This window comes from Salvelinus fontinalis, chromosome 16 (genome assembly GCF_029448725.1).
Source record: "Salvelinus fontinalis isolate EN_2023a chromosome 16, ASM2944872v1, whole genome shotgun sequence".
In the NCBI taxonomy this organism is placed as follows: domain Eukaryota; kingdom Metazoa; phylum Chordata; class Actinopteri; order Salmoniformes; family Salmonidae; genus Salvelinus; species Salvelinus fontinalis.
In genome coordinates, this window is record NC_074680.1 from 47,654,718 (window position 1) to 47,673,021 (window position 18,304).

The following is an 18,304-nucleotide window of genomic DNA, read 5'->3' on the forward strand; positions in this document are numbered from 1 at the left end:
GTGTCTCAACTCAGCCAGTGTCTCAACTCAGCCAGTGTCTCAACTCAGCCAGTGTCTCAACTCAGCCAGTGTCTCAACTCAGTCAGTGTCTCAACTCAGCCAGTGTCTCAACTCAGCCAGTGTCTCAACTCAGCCAGTGTCTCAACTCAGCCAGTGTCTCAACTCAGCCAGTGTCTCAACTCAGCCAGTGTCTCAACTCAGCCAGTGTCTCAACTCAGTCAGTCTCAACTCAGCCAGTGTCTCAACTCTTCAAACAGCAGCTATGGACAAGTATGTCGCACAAAGTAGGCCATTTTAAATAAAATAACATGAAATAAATCATTTGTAAGTGTCCTGAAAACTACTAAATAAAAGAACAAATATCAATTACACCAGGGGTTCTCAAACAGGGATCCATGGACTAATTGCAAGGGGTCCGTGAAATAAAAAAGTGTAATGAATGTAGTCAGTACCACAAGGTTTCCAGTAAGTTTACATATAATATAGAGGGGGTGGAGGTCCCTGAGGACTGCTCAAAACCTTGCCTGCCTTGCCTCAAAATATGCAGGGGTTCCAGTACCCCAAAAAGGTTGAGAACCACTGCTATACACACTACTGAACAAAAGAACCGAGCATATGTTTGCGGGTTTCCTCAACAACACATCAGTTGGCACTTTCGCAATGCCCTCGCCTGTTGTCTCCGACACCCTGTATAGCCCAATAAACTCCTTGTGAGGGACATGGTCATGGTCAACATAACGCAGACAGACATTCTCCTGTTCAGCACCAGAGACATCTTGAGTACCATCAACAATTAATGAAAATTGTACAATCGGAAGAGACCTAATCTCAGCTGCAATGCCTCGAATGACTATTGGCCATGATGTTCAGAATTTCATTCTGTGCTTTGGGGCCTGTGTACATTGTGGTACGCTCTGTTAACCACTTCAGTAAAATGGGATCATCCTCTTCTGCCCTAAGTTTCAAAATCTGGTATAAATTCCCACTGTCATCCGTGTGGCCTCTAAAGGCTTGTCCCTGTCTTACTACATGCCGCACCGAACTAACAATTTTCATCAAGCAATGCCTTGCGTCATCCAGCTGTTTACCCCACGCGCTGGACATAACTGGACACTGATTGGATTTAGCTGGTGTGCTGTTACAATTACAAAGTGGCGGTGGGTTTGGCAATTTTGATGTGCTGTGAATTTTTCAATGCCTTTTCTCCAGTTCCTAAATCCTGCACTAATGAAGGCAGCATCAGCTCTTTGGCCAAAAGATGGCTGGCTTGAAAACCCTTGGCTACAGTGAAAACACAACACTCCTTTTATTGATGGATTATAATGTAGCCAGGGGAAATCGCGAAACCATCTCTCTTGAAACGTCAACACTCTGTTGGCAAGAGTTTGGGGTTCTATAAATTGTGGGTGTGGCTGATATGGTTTTGTGCCATCACTGTGGTAACTGGACAATGATGTGCCACTGTCCCCTATACTGGTGCTGCTGGCAACAAGGGTGACACTTGGTCCTGCCGTGGCTGTGACACTGTCCTCTGAAGTCTCTCTCCCTGGCTCTTTCCCTTTCACCACCCTAACTGACTCAGTCTGTCTCCTAGAAAATAAATAAGGTGTTTGCCGTACTCCTAACTACCGGTACCCAAAACTACACAATTAATCACAACAGCAATACCATTGCCGTAAACAAATCTTAGTTTAGTCACCAGTTTAAGTTGAGAGTGGGGGTATCCATGGCATTTTCCAATTATGTCCCTATTTTACAAATCAAAAAAATTGAGAACCTTTCATAATGTTGCCAAACAAAGACTCAACAAACTTACCTGAGACTCCCTGTCTGCCAGTCTGTCCCTGCATATCTGTCCCCAGCTCTGCTGTCTGTGTGCCATCTGTTGCCTGCTCTGCCTAATGACATCATTGTGAAACATTTCCATTAGCATTTCACTTCTTTCTTATGAACATTTTATCAACTAGTCTTTGAGATATTAGGATACTAGAGTTCTTACTATGCGTTTTGGTGTACTGACAAATACTCTGATGTCCGTCTTCTTACTTTTTTCTGCCATTTTTCTACCTGGCTGGCTGGCTGGCCTAGCTGCACACACACACATTTACACAACACATGCTGCAACCTTTTGTAATTTAAATAGTTTGTTTCATATTGGCTGGCTTCCAACAATAGCTGAATTTGTAAAGCTAGCGAGCACCAATTCCGTTTCTGTGTGTTTGCTATAATCTTTGCTACCTGGTTAAATAAAGGTGAAATAAAATAAAATAAAAAAAGTTCACTAGCCACAATTTATCTTTTGCAACGAGACCATTATATGTATTTAAGACAATGGTAGAAGAGAGTGTAGTTCTGTTCTGTTCAGTTTGGACATCAGTTTATTGCTAACCTTATCACAGGGACGTCGAAGCACTACAGCTGCATGCTGATCTTGGAATAAACTGACGATAGCAAGGATTCCATCTTTGACGACGCCACATAAATGGAATAGGTACTAGCTAGCTTGATAGTTAATGTTTGCTTTAGTTTGCGCGCTAGCTCTGCAAATTCAACTAGTGTGTGAACCCTGCCAACATAAAAATAAATAAATAACATTGCTATGGACCTGCTATGGATTGACTGGATTAACCTCACGTCAGTTACGTACATGTCCCTTTCGGACAGTAGATACGAACCCTTTATTACCTTGCCAGCTAAAGAACTGGCAGTGGATCAAACCATTGTGAGGCAAAGGGCGGGGGGGTCGCAATCTTTTGAAATTTAAATGCGCTATTAAGTGTCTATAATCAGCAAAAGTGCTTTCATTGCGTATTATTAATATTATTGAAATTACATAGTTATGTTTACAGTGATATATTGGGGGGGACAAATCATATTTTTCCCAAGATGGGGGGGTCGTGTCCCCCCCGTCCCCCCTGGGATTTCCGCCTATGCCTGTTCCTGCTCTCCAGTCAGTTCAGATGAGATGAGATGTCAGTTGGTTGTCAACGATCACTAAGTCAACATGATCACACCTCTTATCATTATCACTGTCCCACTATTCTGGATCACAGGTAATTTAAACTGCACATATTTAGTAGTTCCCTACATTACTTATTAAACATGAAAGTGTAACAATTTGCAACAATGTGTACAAATAATTACTAATTATATGTTTTATTCAAACTTGAGAAATGGTGGTACAATCCTTTGTTATGTACTGTAGAATAGAAGTACAGTAATGTTCTCTGTCTCCCCTCAGGTGTCTCTCTCAGTAAATCGGTGTACCAGTCTCCCTCTACGTTGCTGGTGAAGCCTAATGCCTCTGTCACACTCAACTGCAGGCATAAAATCCCCAGCTATGACACGATCCTCTGGTACCAGCGTTCTGTGGAAGACACGGCTCTAAACCTCATAGCTTATACATCCTATAAAACCCAGACAGTTGAACCCTCATATAAAGGTTACTTTGATGTGAAAGGAGATGGAGAGAACGAAGCCTTCCTTCATATCCTCAAACCGAGACAAGCTGAAGACAGTGGGGAGTATTTCTGTGCTGCCAGTCTACACAGTGGTACAGAGACCTAGTCTACTCCACAAAAACCTCCATCTGACACTACATCAAAACACCTGCAGTGAACCACATGAAGGAGCAGACTTCTGTTCAGATATTATCAACACCTGCATTAAACCACATGAACTAACAGACGTCTGTTCAGAGAGAGAGGGTGAGGGGAGAGGAGAAAGAGAGACAGAGACAGAAGGAGAGAGAGAGAGAGATTAGAGAGTGAGAGCAGAGCATATGCATGGAGTTAGAGACAGAGAGAATCTAGTTTCAAGGACCAAATTAAATTGAGAGGAAACACAGAACAGTATTGTGATGTAAGTGTTTCCAACCTGACACAAGAGGACAGTGCAGTGTATTTCTGTGCTGCCAGAGAGCACAGCGCAACAGATCCTATCTCAGCCTTACAAAAACCACATCTCAAATACAAAGTAACACCTCACACCTCCACTACAGTGTTCTGAACCATATAAACATCTTCAATATTAAACATCCTCAATACTGAACATCCTCAAAAATAAACATCCTCAATACTAAACATCCTCAATACTAAACATCCTCAATAATAAACACCCTCAATATGAAACATCCTCAATACTAAACATCCTCAATACTAAACATCCTCAATACTAAACATCCTCAATACCAAACATCCTCAATACTAAACATCCTCAATACCAAACATCCTCAACACTAAACATCCTCTATACTAAACATCCTCAATACTAAACATCATCAACACTAAACATCCTCAATACTAAACATCCTCAATACTAAACATCCTCAATACTAAACATCCTCAATACTAAACATCCTCAATACTAAACATCCTCTATACTAAACATCCTCAATACAAAACTTCCTAAAGAATTATTACACTTAGGGTTTATCTTATTCAACAACAAAAAAGGTGCTTTTCTTTTTTGCAAATTGTGTTTTGTTTTATGTTATTGTACCAATACATTCCAGCTGATCCAACAGAGAGCAGTAATGTTCCACTGTACTGTAGGGTGATAGGTCAGCTATAAGCTCCTCCCACCCCAGAACCCTCAGAATGTGTGTTAGTGTTCTACATTCTACTCATAGAGATGGAGGTCTCACTGATCTTGCTGCACTACCTAGAGCAGGTTTCTCCAAGCTTTTCTAGGATGAGAGATACAGTACCTTTAAAAAATGTGGCGAGCTACTTTTATATTTTTTACAGCTTTCAAATGTGTTTCCTGTCAATATACCTGGGAAGATGATTGTTAATAAACAGTATTGGGAATGACAGGCCCCATAATATTATCATTCCTGTTTTAGCATTTGTTTTTTAGTTTTTTTGCTCTCAATTTTTCAATTATTCATAGATAAACAACGAAAATGGATGTTCCCGGTCTGTCATCGGTTCAATCACATCAGAAGACCTATAGAGCCCCACAGTGGAGGTGTCATAATTGATGTTCTCAGTCTGTCAACGGTTCAAGACCATTTTTGAGGCCTCAATTATTTTGTGAAACTCCCCTTTAATTGTGCATCGGTCGGTCAAGAGATGTTTCCGCTGTTAGGCCTACTGCTGTAGCACATGTCATGGCAGAGATTGTAAAGCAGAGCTGTCCAATCCTCTTCCTGGAGATCTACAGCCCTGTGGGTTTTCAGTCCAACCCTAATTTAACATATCTGATTCTTCTTATTAGCTGCTCAACAAGACCTTAACAGTCTGATGGCCTTGGGATAGAAGCTGTTTTTCAGTCTCTCGGTCCCTGCTTCGACGCACTGACCTCGCCTTTTGGATGACAGTGGGGTGAACAGGCAGTGGTTCGGGTGGTTGTTGTCCTTGATGATCTTTATGACCTTCCCGTGACATCGGGTGGTGTAGGTGTGGAGGGCAGGTAGTTTGCCCCCGGTGATACGTTGTGCAGACCGCACCACCCTCTGGAGAGCCTTGCGGTTGAGGGCTTTGCAGTTACCGTAACAGGCGGTGATACAGCCCGACAGGATGCTCTCAGTTGTGCATCTGTAAAAGTTTGTCAGGGTTTTAGCTGTTGCACCTTCTTCACCACACTGTCTGTGGTGGATCTTAAAACTTTCTACATTCTCCACTACTGTCCCTTCGATGAGGATGGGGGGGGGTGCTCCCTCTGCTGTTTCCTGAAGTCCACGATCGTCTCATTTGTTTTGTTGACGTTGAGTGAGAGGTTGTTTTCCTGACACCACACTCCGAGGGCCCTCACCTCCTCCCTGTAGGCTGTCTCGTTGTTGTTGGTAATCAAGCCCACTACTGTTGTGTCGTCTGCAAACTTGATGATTGAGTTGGAGGCTGGCATGGCCACGCATTCCATGGGTGAACAGGGAGTACAGGAGGGGGCTGAGCACACACCCTTGTGGGGCCCCAGTATTGAGGGTCAGTGACATGGAGATGTTGTTTCCTACCTTCACCACCTGGGGGCAGCCCGTCAGAAAGTCCAGGACCCAGTTGCACAGGGCAGGGTTGAGACCCAGGGCCTCGAGCTTGATGATGAGTTTGGAGGGTACTATGGTGTTGAATGCTGAGCTGTAGTCAATGAACAGCATTCTTACATAGGTATTCCTCTTGTCCAGATGGGATAGGGCAGTATGCAATGTGATGGCGATTGCATCGTCTGTGGACCTGTTGGGGCGGTATGCAAACGGAAGTGGTTCTAGGGAGGCAGGTAAGGTGGAGGTAAAATTATCCTTGACTAGTCTCTCAAAGCACTTCATGATGACAGAAGTGAGTACTACGGGGCGGTAGTCATTTAGTTCAGTGATCTTTGCCTTCTTGGGTACAGGAACAATGGTAGCCATCTTGAAGCATGTGGGGACAACACTGGGATAGGGAGAGAGATTGAATATGTCTGTAAACACACCAGCCAGCTGGTCTGCGCATGCTCTTAGGACGCGGCTAGGGATGCCGTCTGGGACAGCAGTCCTGCGAGGGTTAACACAGTTAAACGTCTTACTCACGTTGGCCACGGAGTAGGAGGGGGGGGGGGGGGGGGGGGAGTCCTTGTTAGCAGGCCACGGCGGTGGCACTGCATTATCCTCAAAGCTGGCAAAGAAGGAGTTTAGTTTGTCTGGAAGCAAGACGTCGATGTTGGTGTCTTGGCTGTTTTATTTTTTGAATTCCGTAATTGCCTGTAGACCCTGCCACATAGTATGTCTCGTGTCTGAGCCGTTAAATTGCGTGTCTGAGCCGTTAAAAACTCCAATTTGTCCTTATACCAACATTTTGCTTGTTTGATTGCCTTGTGGAGGGAATAACTTCACTGTTTATATTCGGCCATATTCCCAGTCCTCTTCCCGTGGTAAAATGCGGTGGTTTGTGCTTTCAGTTTTGTGTGAATGCCGCCATTCATCCACGGTTTCTGTTTAGGGTAGGTTTAAATAGTCACAGTGGGTACAACATCTCCAATGCACTTCCTTATAAACTCACTCACCGAGTCAGCGTATAGATCGATGTTATTCTCTGAACATTTGAGTTTGAGTTTATTTTATTTTTACAGGGACAGTGCACATTAACCTGTTGAGGATAATTTAGTCAGGATAGAGGATAGAGGGCGCTATTTACACTTTGGGGGAAAATCGTGCCCAATTTAAACGGCCTCGTACTCTATTCTTGCTCGTACAATATGCATATTATTATTACTATTGGATAGAAAACACTCTCAAGTTTCTAAAACCGTTTGAATTATATCTGTGAGTAAAACAGAACTTATTTTGCAGCATACTTCCTGTCAGAAAGTGAAAAATCTCAAATCGAGGCTCTGTTCCAGGGCCTCCCTATCGTTTTACTTGAGATTTGTGACTATACATGCACTTCATACGCCTTCCACTAGATGTCAATAGGCTGTGAGAGGTGAAATGGGGTCTCAATCTCTTTCTATGGTCAAAAGAGACAGCTTGGAATGACATGACCCCAGAATTCGTTTGTTCAGGAAGCGCATAAAGGTCACTAGTATTGGCTTCTGAAAAGCAATCGTTATAGACGTCTTATATCTCCGGCTTTGATTTTATTTGATAAATGTGAAGATATCATCGTAAAGCATGTTTTTTCAATATAGTTTTATTAGATTATTGAAATTTTTTCGGGACGTTAGACGTGTTGCGTTCTTTGCGTTTGGTGAAGATGGACAGCTTAGCGCCACTTGGCTAGATTTGCTTGCTAATTCGCGAGGGAAAAGGCCATTCTAAAACCAAACAACGATTGTTCTGGACAAAGGACCCCTTGTACAACATTCTGATGGAAGATCATCAAAAGTAGGACCCATTTTATGATGCTATTTCATATATCTGTCGAACATGTGTACTATTAGGTAGCGCCCAGATTTTGGGCACGCTCTCGCTATAACGTAAGCTGGATGTCGTAATGAAGTTATTTTTAGAATTCTAACACGGCGATTGCATTAAGAACTAGTGTATCTATCATTTCCTATACAACATGTATTTTTTTGTCATGTTTATGAATAGTTATTTGGTTAGAATAGGTGAGTTTTAGAAAAATATCCGCACATTCTGGAAAAAAGCTGAAAAAAACGTTAGCACAATGTATAACCACTGATTTCAGCTCTAAATATGCACATTTTCGAACAAAACATAAGTGTATGTATAACCTGATGTTATAGGACTGTCATCTGATGAAGCTTATCAAGGTTAGTCAAAAATTATATATCTTTTGCTGGTTTGTTACGATCGCTAACTTTTGCTGCTGGTAAATGGCTTGTGTTTCTGGCTATTGTGGTAAGCTAATATAATGCTATATTGTGTTTTAGCTGTAAAACACTTAAAAAATCTGAAATATTGGCTGGATTCACAAGATGCTTGTCTTTCATTTGCTGTACACCATGCATTTTTCAGAAATGTATTTAGGTATTCCACGTTGGTCTCTATAATTACTCTGGCTGCTTCGGTGCTATTTGTGACGGTAGCTGTGATGGTAGCTGCAATGTAAAAATGATTTATAGCTCAAATATGCACATTTTTCGAACAAAACATAGATTTATTGTGTAACATGTTATAAGACTGTCATCTGATGAAGTTGTTTCTTGGTTAGTTTGGTTGGTTCTTGGTTAGTTAGGTTGGTTTTGTGCATGCTACCTGTGCTGTGAAAGAAATGTCTGTGCTTTTTTGTATTTGGTGGTGAACATAAATATACGTGGTGTTTTCGCTGTAAAACATTAAAAAAATCGGACATGTTGACTGGATTCACAAGATGTTTATCTTTCATTTGCTGTATTGGACTTGTTAATGTGTGAAAGTTAAATATTTCTCAAAAATATTTTTTTAATTTCGTGCTCTGCCTTTTCAGTGGAATGTGGGAGGAGTTCCGATAGCGGAACCCCGGGGCTAGACCGGTTAATCAACGTTTCCCAGTCCGCGTGATCAAAACAATCTTAAAGCGTGGATTCCGATTAGTCAGACCAGCGTTGAATGGTTCTAGTCATGGGTATATCCTGTTTGAGTTTCTGCATATAAGGAGGTACGAGCAAGATGGAGTCGTGGTCGGATTTGCCAAAGGGAGGGCGAGGGAGTGCCTTGTATGCATCGCGGAAGTTAGAGTAGCAGTGATCGAGTGTATTGCCCGCGCGAGTGCTGCAACCAATATGCTGATCGAATTTAGGTAGCCATGTTCTCAAATTTGCTTTGTGAAAATCCCCAGCTACAATAAATGCAGCCTCGGGATATATGGTTTACATTGAGTCCATTGAAGTTCCTTGAAGGTCGTTGTGGTGTCTGCTTGAGTGGGTATATACAAAGCTGTGACGATAACTGACGAGAATTTTTTTGAGAGATTATATGGCCGCATTTGATAGTAAGGAATTCTAGGTCGGGTGAGCAGAAGGACTTGAGTTCCTGTATGTTGTTATGATTACACCATCAGTCATTAATCATGAAGCATATACCCCCGCCCTTCTTCCCAGAGAGGTGTTAATCTCTGTTGGCACGACGCATGAAGAAGCCCGGTGGCTGTACCGACTCCGACAACATATCCCGAGAGAGCCATGTTTACGTGAAACAGAGAATGTTACAATCTATGATGTCTCTCTGGAAGGCAACCCTTGCTCTAATTTTGTCCACCTTGTTGTCTAGAGACTGGACATTGGCGAGTAGTATACTCAGAAGCGGTGGGCGGTGTGCATGCCTACGGAGCCTGACCAGGAGGCCGCTCCATTTGCCCCTTCTGCAGCGATGTTGTTTTGGTCGGCTTCTGGGATTAGATCCACTGTCTTGGGTGGTGGTCCGAACAGAGGATCCGCTTCGGGAAAGTTGTATTCCTGGTCGTAATGTTGGTAAGTTGACGTCGCTCTAAAATCCAATAGTTCCTCCTGGCTATATGTAAAAAGACTTAAGATTTCCTGGGGTAACAATGTAAGAAATAATACATTAAAAAAACAAAATACTGCATAGTTTCCTAACTCAAGGAGAGGCTACCATCTCTGTCAGCGCCATCTTGCTGAGCTGTGACAGCAAACAAAAAGGAAAAGAACTTAGTGCAAATAATTTGACCTTCATTTATTATTAAAGATTGCCAGCACTAACTTGCAGATGTCCCAACCTGGTCTCAGAGCATTTCTTACTATTCTGTACGTAAATCCCAGGCTCTCTATTGAGTATGATATGTTACCTTTTGTGTGGAATGTATTAATATCACCCATTTCGTATGACAAAGAATTACAAATCGTATTAATTGTTATGAATTTGCAAAACATACAATATGTTATGAATTTGCTAAATGTACAATATGTCACGAATTCTAGCTAGGTGGCTAACGTTAAAAGACGGGCTATCTTCTGTATATCCACCTCTACCTTGTCACAACACAACTGATTGGCTCAAACGCAATAAGTAATGAAAGAAATTCCACAAATGTACTTTTAACAAGGCACACCTGTTAATTGAAATGCATTCCAGGTGACTACCTCATGAAGCTGGTTGAGAGAATGCCAAGAGTTTGCAAAGCTGTCATCAAGGCGAAGGGTGGCTAATTTGAAGAATACTTTTTTGGTTACTACATGATTCCATTGTGTTATTTTATTGTTTTGATGTAAAAATAAAGAAAAACCCTTGAATGAGTTCTAGAACTTTTGACCGGTAGTGTAATCATGTACTTTCACCTGATATACTGAACCTCACCTTCATCTGATATCCTGAACCTTACCTTCACCTGATATACTGAACCTCACCTTCACCTGATATACTGAACCTCACCTTCACCTGATATACTGAATCTCACCTTCACCTGATATACTGAATCTCACCTTCACCTGATATCCTGAACCTCACCTTCACCTGATATCCTGAACCTCACCTTCACCTGATATACTGAACCTCACCTTCACCTGATATACTGAATCTCACCTTCACCTGATATCCTGAACCTCACCTTCACCTGATATCCTGAACCTCACCTTCACCTGATATCCTGAACCTCACCTTCACCTGATATCCTGAACCTCACCTTCACCTGATATACTGAACCTCACCTTCACCTGATATACTGAACCTCACCTTCACCTGATATACTGAATCTCACCTTCACCTGATATACTGAACCTCACCTTCACCTGATATACTGAACCTCACCTTCACCTGATATACTGAACCTCACCTTCACCTGATATCCTGAACCTCACCTTCACCTGATATACTGAACCTCACCTTCACCTGATATACTGAACCTTATCCTCACCTGATATCCTGAACCTCACCTTCACCTGATATCCTGAACCTCACCTTCACCTGATATACTGAACCTCACCTTCACCTGATATACTGAACCTCACCTTCACCTGATATACTGAATCTCACCTTCACCTGATATACTGAACCTCACCTTCACCTGATATCCTGAACCTTATCTTCACCTGATATACTGAACCTCACCTTCACCTGATATACTGAACCTCACCTTCACCTGATATACTGAATCTCACCTTCACCTGAAATACTGAACCTCACATTCACCTGATATACTGAACCTCACCTTCACCTGATATACTGAACCTCACCTTCACCTGATATACTGAATCTCACCTTCACCTGATATACTAAACCTCACCTTCACCTGATATACTGAACCTCACCTTCACCTGATATCCTGAATCTCACCTTCACCTGATAGCTAGAGGAGTGAGACGGTGGCTCTGAGGAGAACTCTGATCATGCTGTCTGTCTGTCTGTCTGTCTGTCTGTCTGTCTGTCTGTCTGTCTGTCTGTCTGTCTGTCTGAGCTGTAAAGTTAGATCTATGTCTTTGTTCTGAGGTGGGAGGAGCCTATAGCTGACCTATCACCCCACAGTACAGTGGAACGTTACTGCCCTCTGCTGGATCAGCTGGAATGTATTGGTACAATAACATAAAACAAAACATAATTTGCAAAAAAGAAAGGCCTCTTTTTTTTGAAGAAAAAAATCCTAAATGTTTCAAATCTTTAGGAGTTTTGTATTGTGGATGTTTAGTAATGAGGATCTTTAGTAATGTGGGATGTTTAGTATTGTGGATGTTTAGTATTGTGGGATGTTTAGTATTGTGGATGTTAAGTATTGTGGGATGTTTAAAATTGTGGGTGTTTAGTATTGAGGATGTTTAGTATTGAGGATGTTTAGTATTGTCGATGTTTAGTATCGAGGATGTTTAGTATTGAGGATGTTTAGTATTGAGGATGTTTAGTATTGAGGATGTTTAGTATTGAGAATGTTTAGTATTGTGGGATGTTTAGTTTGAGGATGTTTAGTACTGAGGATGTTTAGTATTGTGGGATGTTCAGTATTGATGATGTTTAGTATTGAGGATGTTTAGTATTGAGGATGTTTAGTATTGAGGATGTTTAGTTTTGATGATGTTTAGTATTGAGGATATTTAGTATTTAGGATGTTAATATTGTGGGATGTTTAGTATTGAGGATGTTTAATATTGTGGGATGTTTAGTATTGAGGATGTGCAGTATTGTGGGTGTTTAGTATTGTGGGTGTTTAGTATTGAGGGTGCTTAGTATTGAGGATGTTTAGTATTGAGGATGTTTAGTATTGAGGATGTTTAGTATTGAGGATGTTTAGTATTGAGGATGTTTAGTATTGAGGATGTTTAGTATTGAGGATGTTTAGTATTGAGGATGTTTAGTATTGAGGATGTTTCGTATTGAGGATGTTTAGTATTGAGGATGTTTCGTATTGAGGATGTTTAGCATTGAGGATGTTTAGTATTGAGGATGTTTAGTATTGAGGATGTTTAGTATTGAGGATGTTTATATGGTTCAGAGCACTGTAGTGGAGGTGTGAGGTGTTACTTTGTATTTGAGATGTGGTTTTTGTAGGACTGAGATAGGATCTGTTGCACTGTGCTCTCTGGCAGCACAGAAATACACTGCACTGTCCTCTTGTGTCAGGTTGGAAACACTTACATCACAATAGTGTTCTGCGTTTCCTCTCAATTTAATTTGGTCCTTGAAACTAGATTCTCTCTCTCTCTATCTCCATGCATATGCTCTGCTCTCACTCTCTTTGTCTCAATCCCTCTTTCTCTTTCTCTCCCCTCTCTCTCTCTTTTTCTCCTTCTGTCTCTCTCTCTCTCTCTCTCCTTCTGTCTCTGTCTCTAATTTCTCTCTCTCTCTCTCTCTCTCTCTCTCTCTCTCTCTCTCTCTCTCTCTCTCTCTCTCTCTCTTTGTCTCTTTCTCTCCCCCCTCTCTCTCTCTTTCTCTCTCTCTCTTTCTCTCCCCCCACCCTCTCTCTCTGTCTCTAATTTCTCTCTCTCTCTCTCTCTCTCTCTCTCTCTCTCTCTCTCTCTCTCTCTCTCTCTCTCTCTCTCTCTCTCTTTGTCTCTTTCTCTCCCCCCTCTCTCTCTCTCTCATTCTCTCTCTCTTTCTCCTTCTGTCTCTGTCTCTCTCTCTCCTTCTGTCTCTGTCTCTCTTTCTCCTCTCCCCCCACCCTCTCTCTCCGAACAGAAGTCTGTTAGTTCATGTGGTTTAATGCAGGTGTTGATAGTATCTGAACAGAAGTCTGCTCCATCATGTGGTTTAATGCAGGTGTTTTGATGTATTGTCAGATGGAGGTTTTTGTAGAGTGGACTAGGTCTCTGTACCACTGTGTAGACTGGCAGCACAGAAATACTCCCCACTGTCTTCAGCTTGTCTCGGTTTGAGGATATGAAGGAAGGCTTCGTTCTCTCCATCTCCTTTCACATCAAAGTAACCTTTATATGAGGGTTCAACTGTAGGGGTTTTATAGTATGCATACGCTATGAGGTTTAGAGCCGTGTCTTCCACAGAACGCTGGTACCAGAGGATCGTGTCATAGCTGGGGATTTTATGACTGCAGTTGAGTGTGACAGAGGCATTAGGCTTCACCAGCAACGTAGAGGGAGACTGGTACACTGATTTACTGAGAGAGACACCTGAGGGGAGACAGAGAACATTACTGTACTTCTATTCTACAGTACATAACAAAGGATTGTACCACCACTTCTCAAGTTTGAATAAAACATATAATTAGTAATTATTTGTACACATTTATGCAAATTGTTACACTTTCATGTTTAATACGTAATGTAGGGAACTACTAAATATCTACAGTTTAAATTACCTGTGATCCAGAATAGTGGGACAGTGATAATGATAAGAGGTGTGATCATGTTGACTTAGTGATCGTTGACAACCAACTGACATCTCATCTCATCTGAACTGACTGGAGAGGAGGAACAGGAAGTGACCTCATCAGTGATGTAATGACAGAACGCAGCGTGGCATCAGACAGCTGTACTGTTGTATTATATTGGCACTGAATCAAATCCAGACCTCAGTGCAGGTGTGAGGGAGGTGTTGCTTCAGTATAATCTAGTGAGACAGTGAATGAGAGAAGGTTTTTGTAGTGTAGACAGGGGAATCTGCAACACTGTGCATAACGAGCAGCACAGAAATACACTGCACTGTGTTGGGGACGTATTAAATTGAACATGTTCAGAGAGGCATTCTTTGGGCCATCTCCACTCAAATCTCCACTCATATTAAAATGCTTTTCATATGAACTCTCAATGGTTTTAGAATTAAAATTCAAATATCCAATGAGTTTTAGAGCTGTTTCTCCTTGTGGTTTCTGGTACCACAACATTTGTGTGTAGTCTGTTTTCTGATGGTGGCAGAAAAGTTGAATATTCTCTCCAGGTCTGCTGAAGACTGCAGAGGGAGTCTGGTGAACCTCAACACTGAGCGAGAGACCTGAGGAGAGATGGAGAGAAGACATTCATTAGCATAGGCATACATATATGATGAATATACATCATACCATACTATGAATCTAAAACAAATGATCATTTCTTAGATTATTACCTGTGAGCCAAAAGAGTGTGTAGATAATGAGAGGTTTGTACATGTTGACTGTCAGAGATGATCATCAACAACCAACTAATCTGAATCAACCAACAAACCATCTCAACTGCCTGGAGAGGAGGAGGAACAGGAAGTGACATCATCAGAGATTATCATCAACAACCAACTAATCTGAATCAACCAACAAACCATCTCAACTGCCTGGAGAGGAGGAGGAACAGGAAGTGACATCATCAGAGATTATCATCAGCAACCAACTAATCTGAATCAACCAACAAACCATCTCAACTGCCTGGAGAGGAGGAGGAACAGGAAGTGACATAATCAGAGATTATCATCAACAACCAACTAATCTGAATCAACCAACAAACCATCTCAACTGCCTGGAGAGGAGGAGGAACAGGAAGGGACATCATCAGAGATGATCATCAACAACCAACTAATCTGAATCAACCAACAAACCATCTCAACTGCCTGGAGAGGAGGAGGAACAGGAAGTGACATCATCACTGATGTAACGACAAAACCCTGTTCAAACTTCTCTAGGATAGGGGGCAGCATTTTCACGTTTGGATGAAAAGCATACCCAAATTCAACTGCCAGCTACTCATCCCCAGAAGATAAGATATGCATAGTGTTAGTAGATTTGGATAGAAAACACTCTGAAGTTTCTAAAACTGTTTGAATCATGTCTGTGAGTATAATATAACTTATTTAGCAGGCAAAACCTAGAGGACAAACCATTCAGATTTATTTTTTTGAGGTCACTCTCTTTTCAATGTGATTTCATTGGGAATACAGATTTCTAATTGACCTTCTTGCAGTTCCTACCGCTTCCACTGGATGTCAACAGTCTTTAGAAATTAGTTGAGGGTTTTTCCTTTGTGTAATGAAGAAGTACGGCCATTTTGAATCAGGGTCTTTTGAAGTGTCCTGGTAGATAGAGGCGCGTGACCAGAAAGCATGCTACAGTTTGTTTTAATCCTGTATTGAACACAGATCATCCCGTCTTCAATTTGATCGATTATTTACGTAAAAAAATACCTAAAGTTGTATTACAAAAGTAGTTTGAAATGTTTTGGCAAAGTTTACAGGTAACTTTTGAGATATTTTGTAGTCATGTTTCACGAGTTGGAACTGGTGTTTTTCTGGATCAAACGCACCAAATAAATGGACATTTTGGATATATATCGACGGAATTAATCGAACAAAAGGACCATTTGTGATGTTTATGGAACATATTGGAGTGCCAACAACAGAAGCTCGTCAAAGGTAAGGCATGAATTATATTTTTTATTTCTGCGTTTTGTGTCGCGCCTGCAGGGTTGAAAATATCTTATCTCTCTTTGTTTACAATGGTGCTAACTCAGATAATAGCATCGTTTGCTTCTGCTGAAAATCCTATTTGAATTCTGAAATGTTGGCAAGATTCACAACGAGTGTAACTTTAATTTGGTATCTTTCATGTGTGATTTAATGAAAGTTAGATTTTTATAGTATTTTATTTGAATTTGGTGCGCTGCATTTTCTCTGGCTTTTGGCCAAGTGAGACAGTAGCGTCCCGCCTAAACTCAGATGTTTGGATATAAATATGAACTTTACCGAACAAAACATACATGTATTGTGTAACATGAAGTCCTATGAGTGTCATCTGATGAAGATCATCAAAGGTTAGTGATTAATTTTAACTCTATTTCTGCTTTTTGTTACTCCTCTCTTTGGCTGGAAAAATGGCTGTGTTTTTCTGTGGCTATGTACTGAGCTAACATAATCGCAAGGTGTGCTTTCGCCGTAAATCCTTTTTGAAATCAGACACTTTGGCTGGATTAACGAGAAGTTTATCTTTAAAATGGTGTATAATACTTGTATGTTTGAGGAATTTTAATTATGATATTTCTGTTGTTTTGAATTTGGCCCCCTGCAATTTCCCTGGCTGTTGGTTAGGTGGGACGCTACCGTCCCACATATCCCAGAGAAGTTAAATTGACACAATCAAATTCAGACCTCAAATGCAGGTGTGAGGAAGATGTTTCATTTTATTGTATAATCTACTGAGAAGATATTTGTAGTGTAGACGGGGGGCTCTGCAGCATTGTGCATAACTAGCATCACATCAACACACTGCACTGTGTTGGGGTCTACTTAAGTTGAAAACGTTCAGAGGCTATTTTCACTAGGTACAGATCCCACCTTCAACATAGTAAGTATAAGATTTTATTGAAAGGGAATGGTGGGCGGGGGGGGGGGGGGGGGGGGTGAATGAGGTAGCTTGGTGATGCGGGAAGCATGATGCTCGGTAGGCAGTGGTGGGCCATCAGGGCCTGCAAGGCCTTCTCTGCTGGCCTAAACATCATCAGAATATAATTTTTTTTTTAAATATATTTTCCCACAAATATGTATTAAATTATTCCCCAGAGTAAGAGTTATACTCTTCATTTCATAGCTTTCCTCTTGGTTGCACTGCTTCCAGCCCCAGGTTGAGATTTGGAGGGCTGGTCTTTATGTTAGATCTTTTATCCAATCATATTCAGCCATCATGTGTTGCCAGGGGTCTAAAATCTGCCCTCAGGCCTTCAGAATGAACAGTGCGGGCGCTTGTAGCTTATAGTGAATGGAAATTAAAATTTAGTGTCAACCAATCAGCTTTAGAGTTGGCTATTGTACGCCTGCTGGCTGGCTCCAGTGTTACACAGGAGCCAGCCAGCAGGCGTAGTGCGTGCACGTCTTTTGATTGGATTACCAATATTGAGAGGCAGGTCCTATGAAGATCTAGGAAACTGAATTTGATAAACGAATTAATTTGCGTACTACTAAGCTGTTTTTTCAACCCACAATGGCGGAAGGAGGAGAAGATATCGATTTGGTCGAGGATATAATTATAACGCCATTCTCAAGACGAACTTTTCAAGAAAAGTTAGACATTGTAAGGAGAGGTCGCCGGACGGCACAAAGCCTGTCACAGGCAGGAAAGGGGTTCGTTCGCTCGCCACTTTCAAAGTTTCAACTACGAGCGCTATCAATGGCTCACAGGCTCCGAGAAGCACTGCAAACTGTACTGCTGGGAATGCCTATTATTTGCAAGTGATCGATTTGGTGTTTGGAGCCACACTGGCTTTGCAAACTTGAGTTGTCTAACCAAGGCAGCAACGAGACACCAAAGTACGGCTGGGCACTTACAAGCAATGTTGCTTTTGAAAACTTTTGGGGACACCGGAGTGGATCTACAGCTCAAAGAACAAGCGCGCAGGGCAACGGAGCTGCACAATGAAAAGGTGAAGGGAAATATTGAAAAGACTCATTGATTGTGTCATGTTTTTGGGTAAACACTGTTTACCCCAAAATGTCAATTTGTCAATTTCAAGGTGACGCAACGCCTGGTTATACTGCGTTTCTGTCTAAATGTATAGTATCTAGAGCCATGGCATCATAATGATGGTAATAAGA

The 18,304-nt window shown here is 41.6% G+C and overlaps 2 gene segments (V, D, J or C); one reads left to right on the plus strand and one right to left on the minus strand.

Annotated features, from left to right (window-relative positions):
- Positions 1–3,004: 3,004 nt before the first annotated feature.
- Positions 3,005–3,567, plus strand: LOC129813388 (T cell receptor alpha variable 12-3-like). The segment is given in 2 exon segments: positions 3,005–3,053; positions 3,242–3,567. Coding segments are annotated over 2 exon segments (375 nt in total).
- A 10,036-nt stretch (positions 3,568–13,603) lies between these two features.
- On the minus strand, positions 13,604–14,195 carry LOC129813389 (T cell receptor alpha variable 12-3-like). The segment is given in 2 exon segments: positions 13,604–13,929; positions 14,118–14,195. Coding segments are annotated over 2 exon segments (375 nt in total).
- Between the last annotated feature and the right edge of the window lie 4,109 nt (positions 14,196–18,304).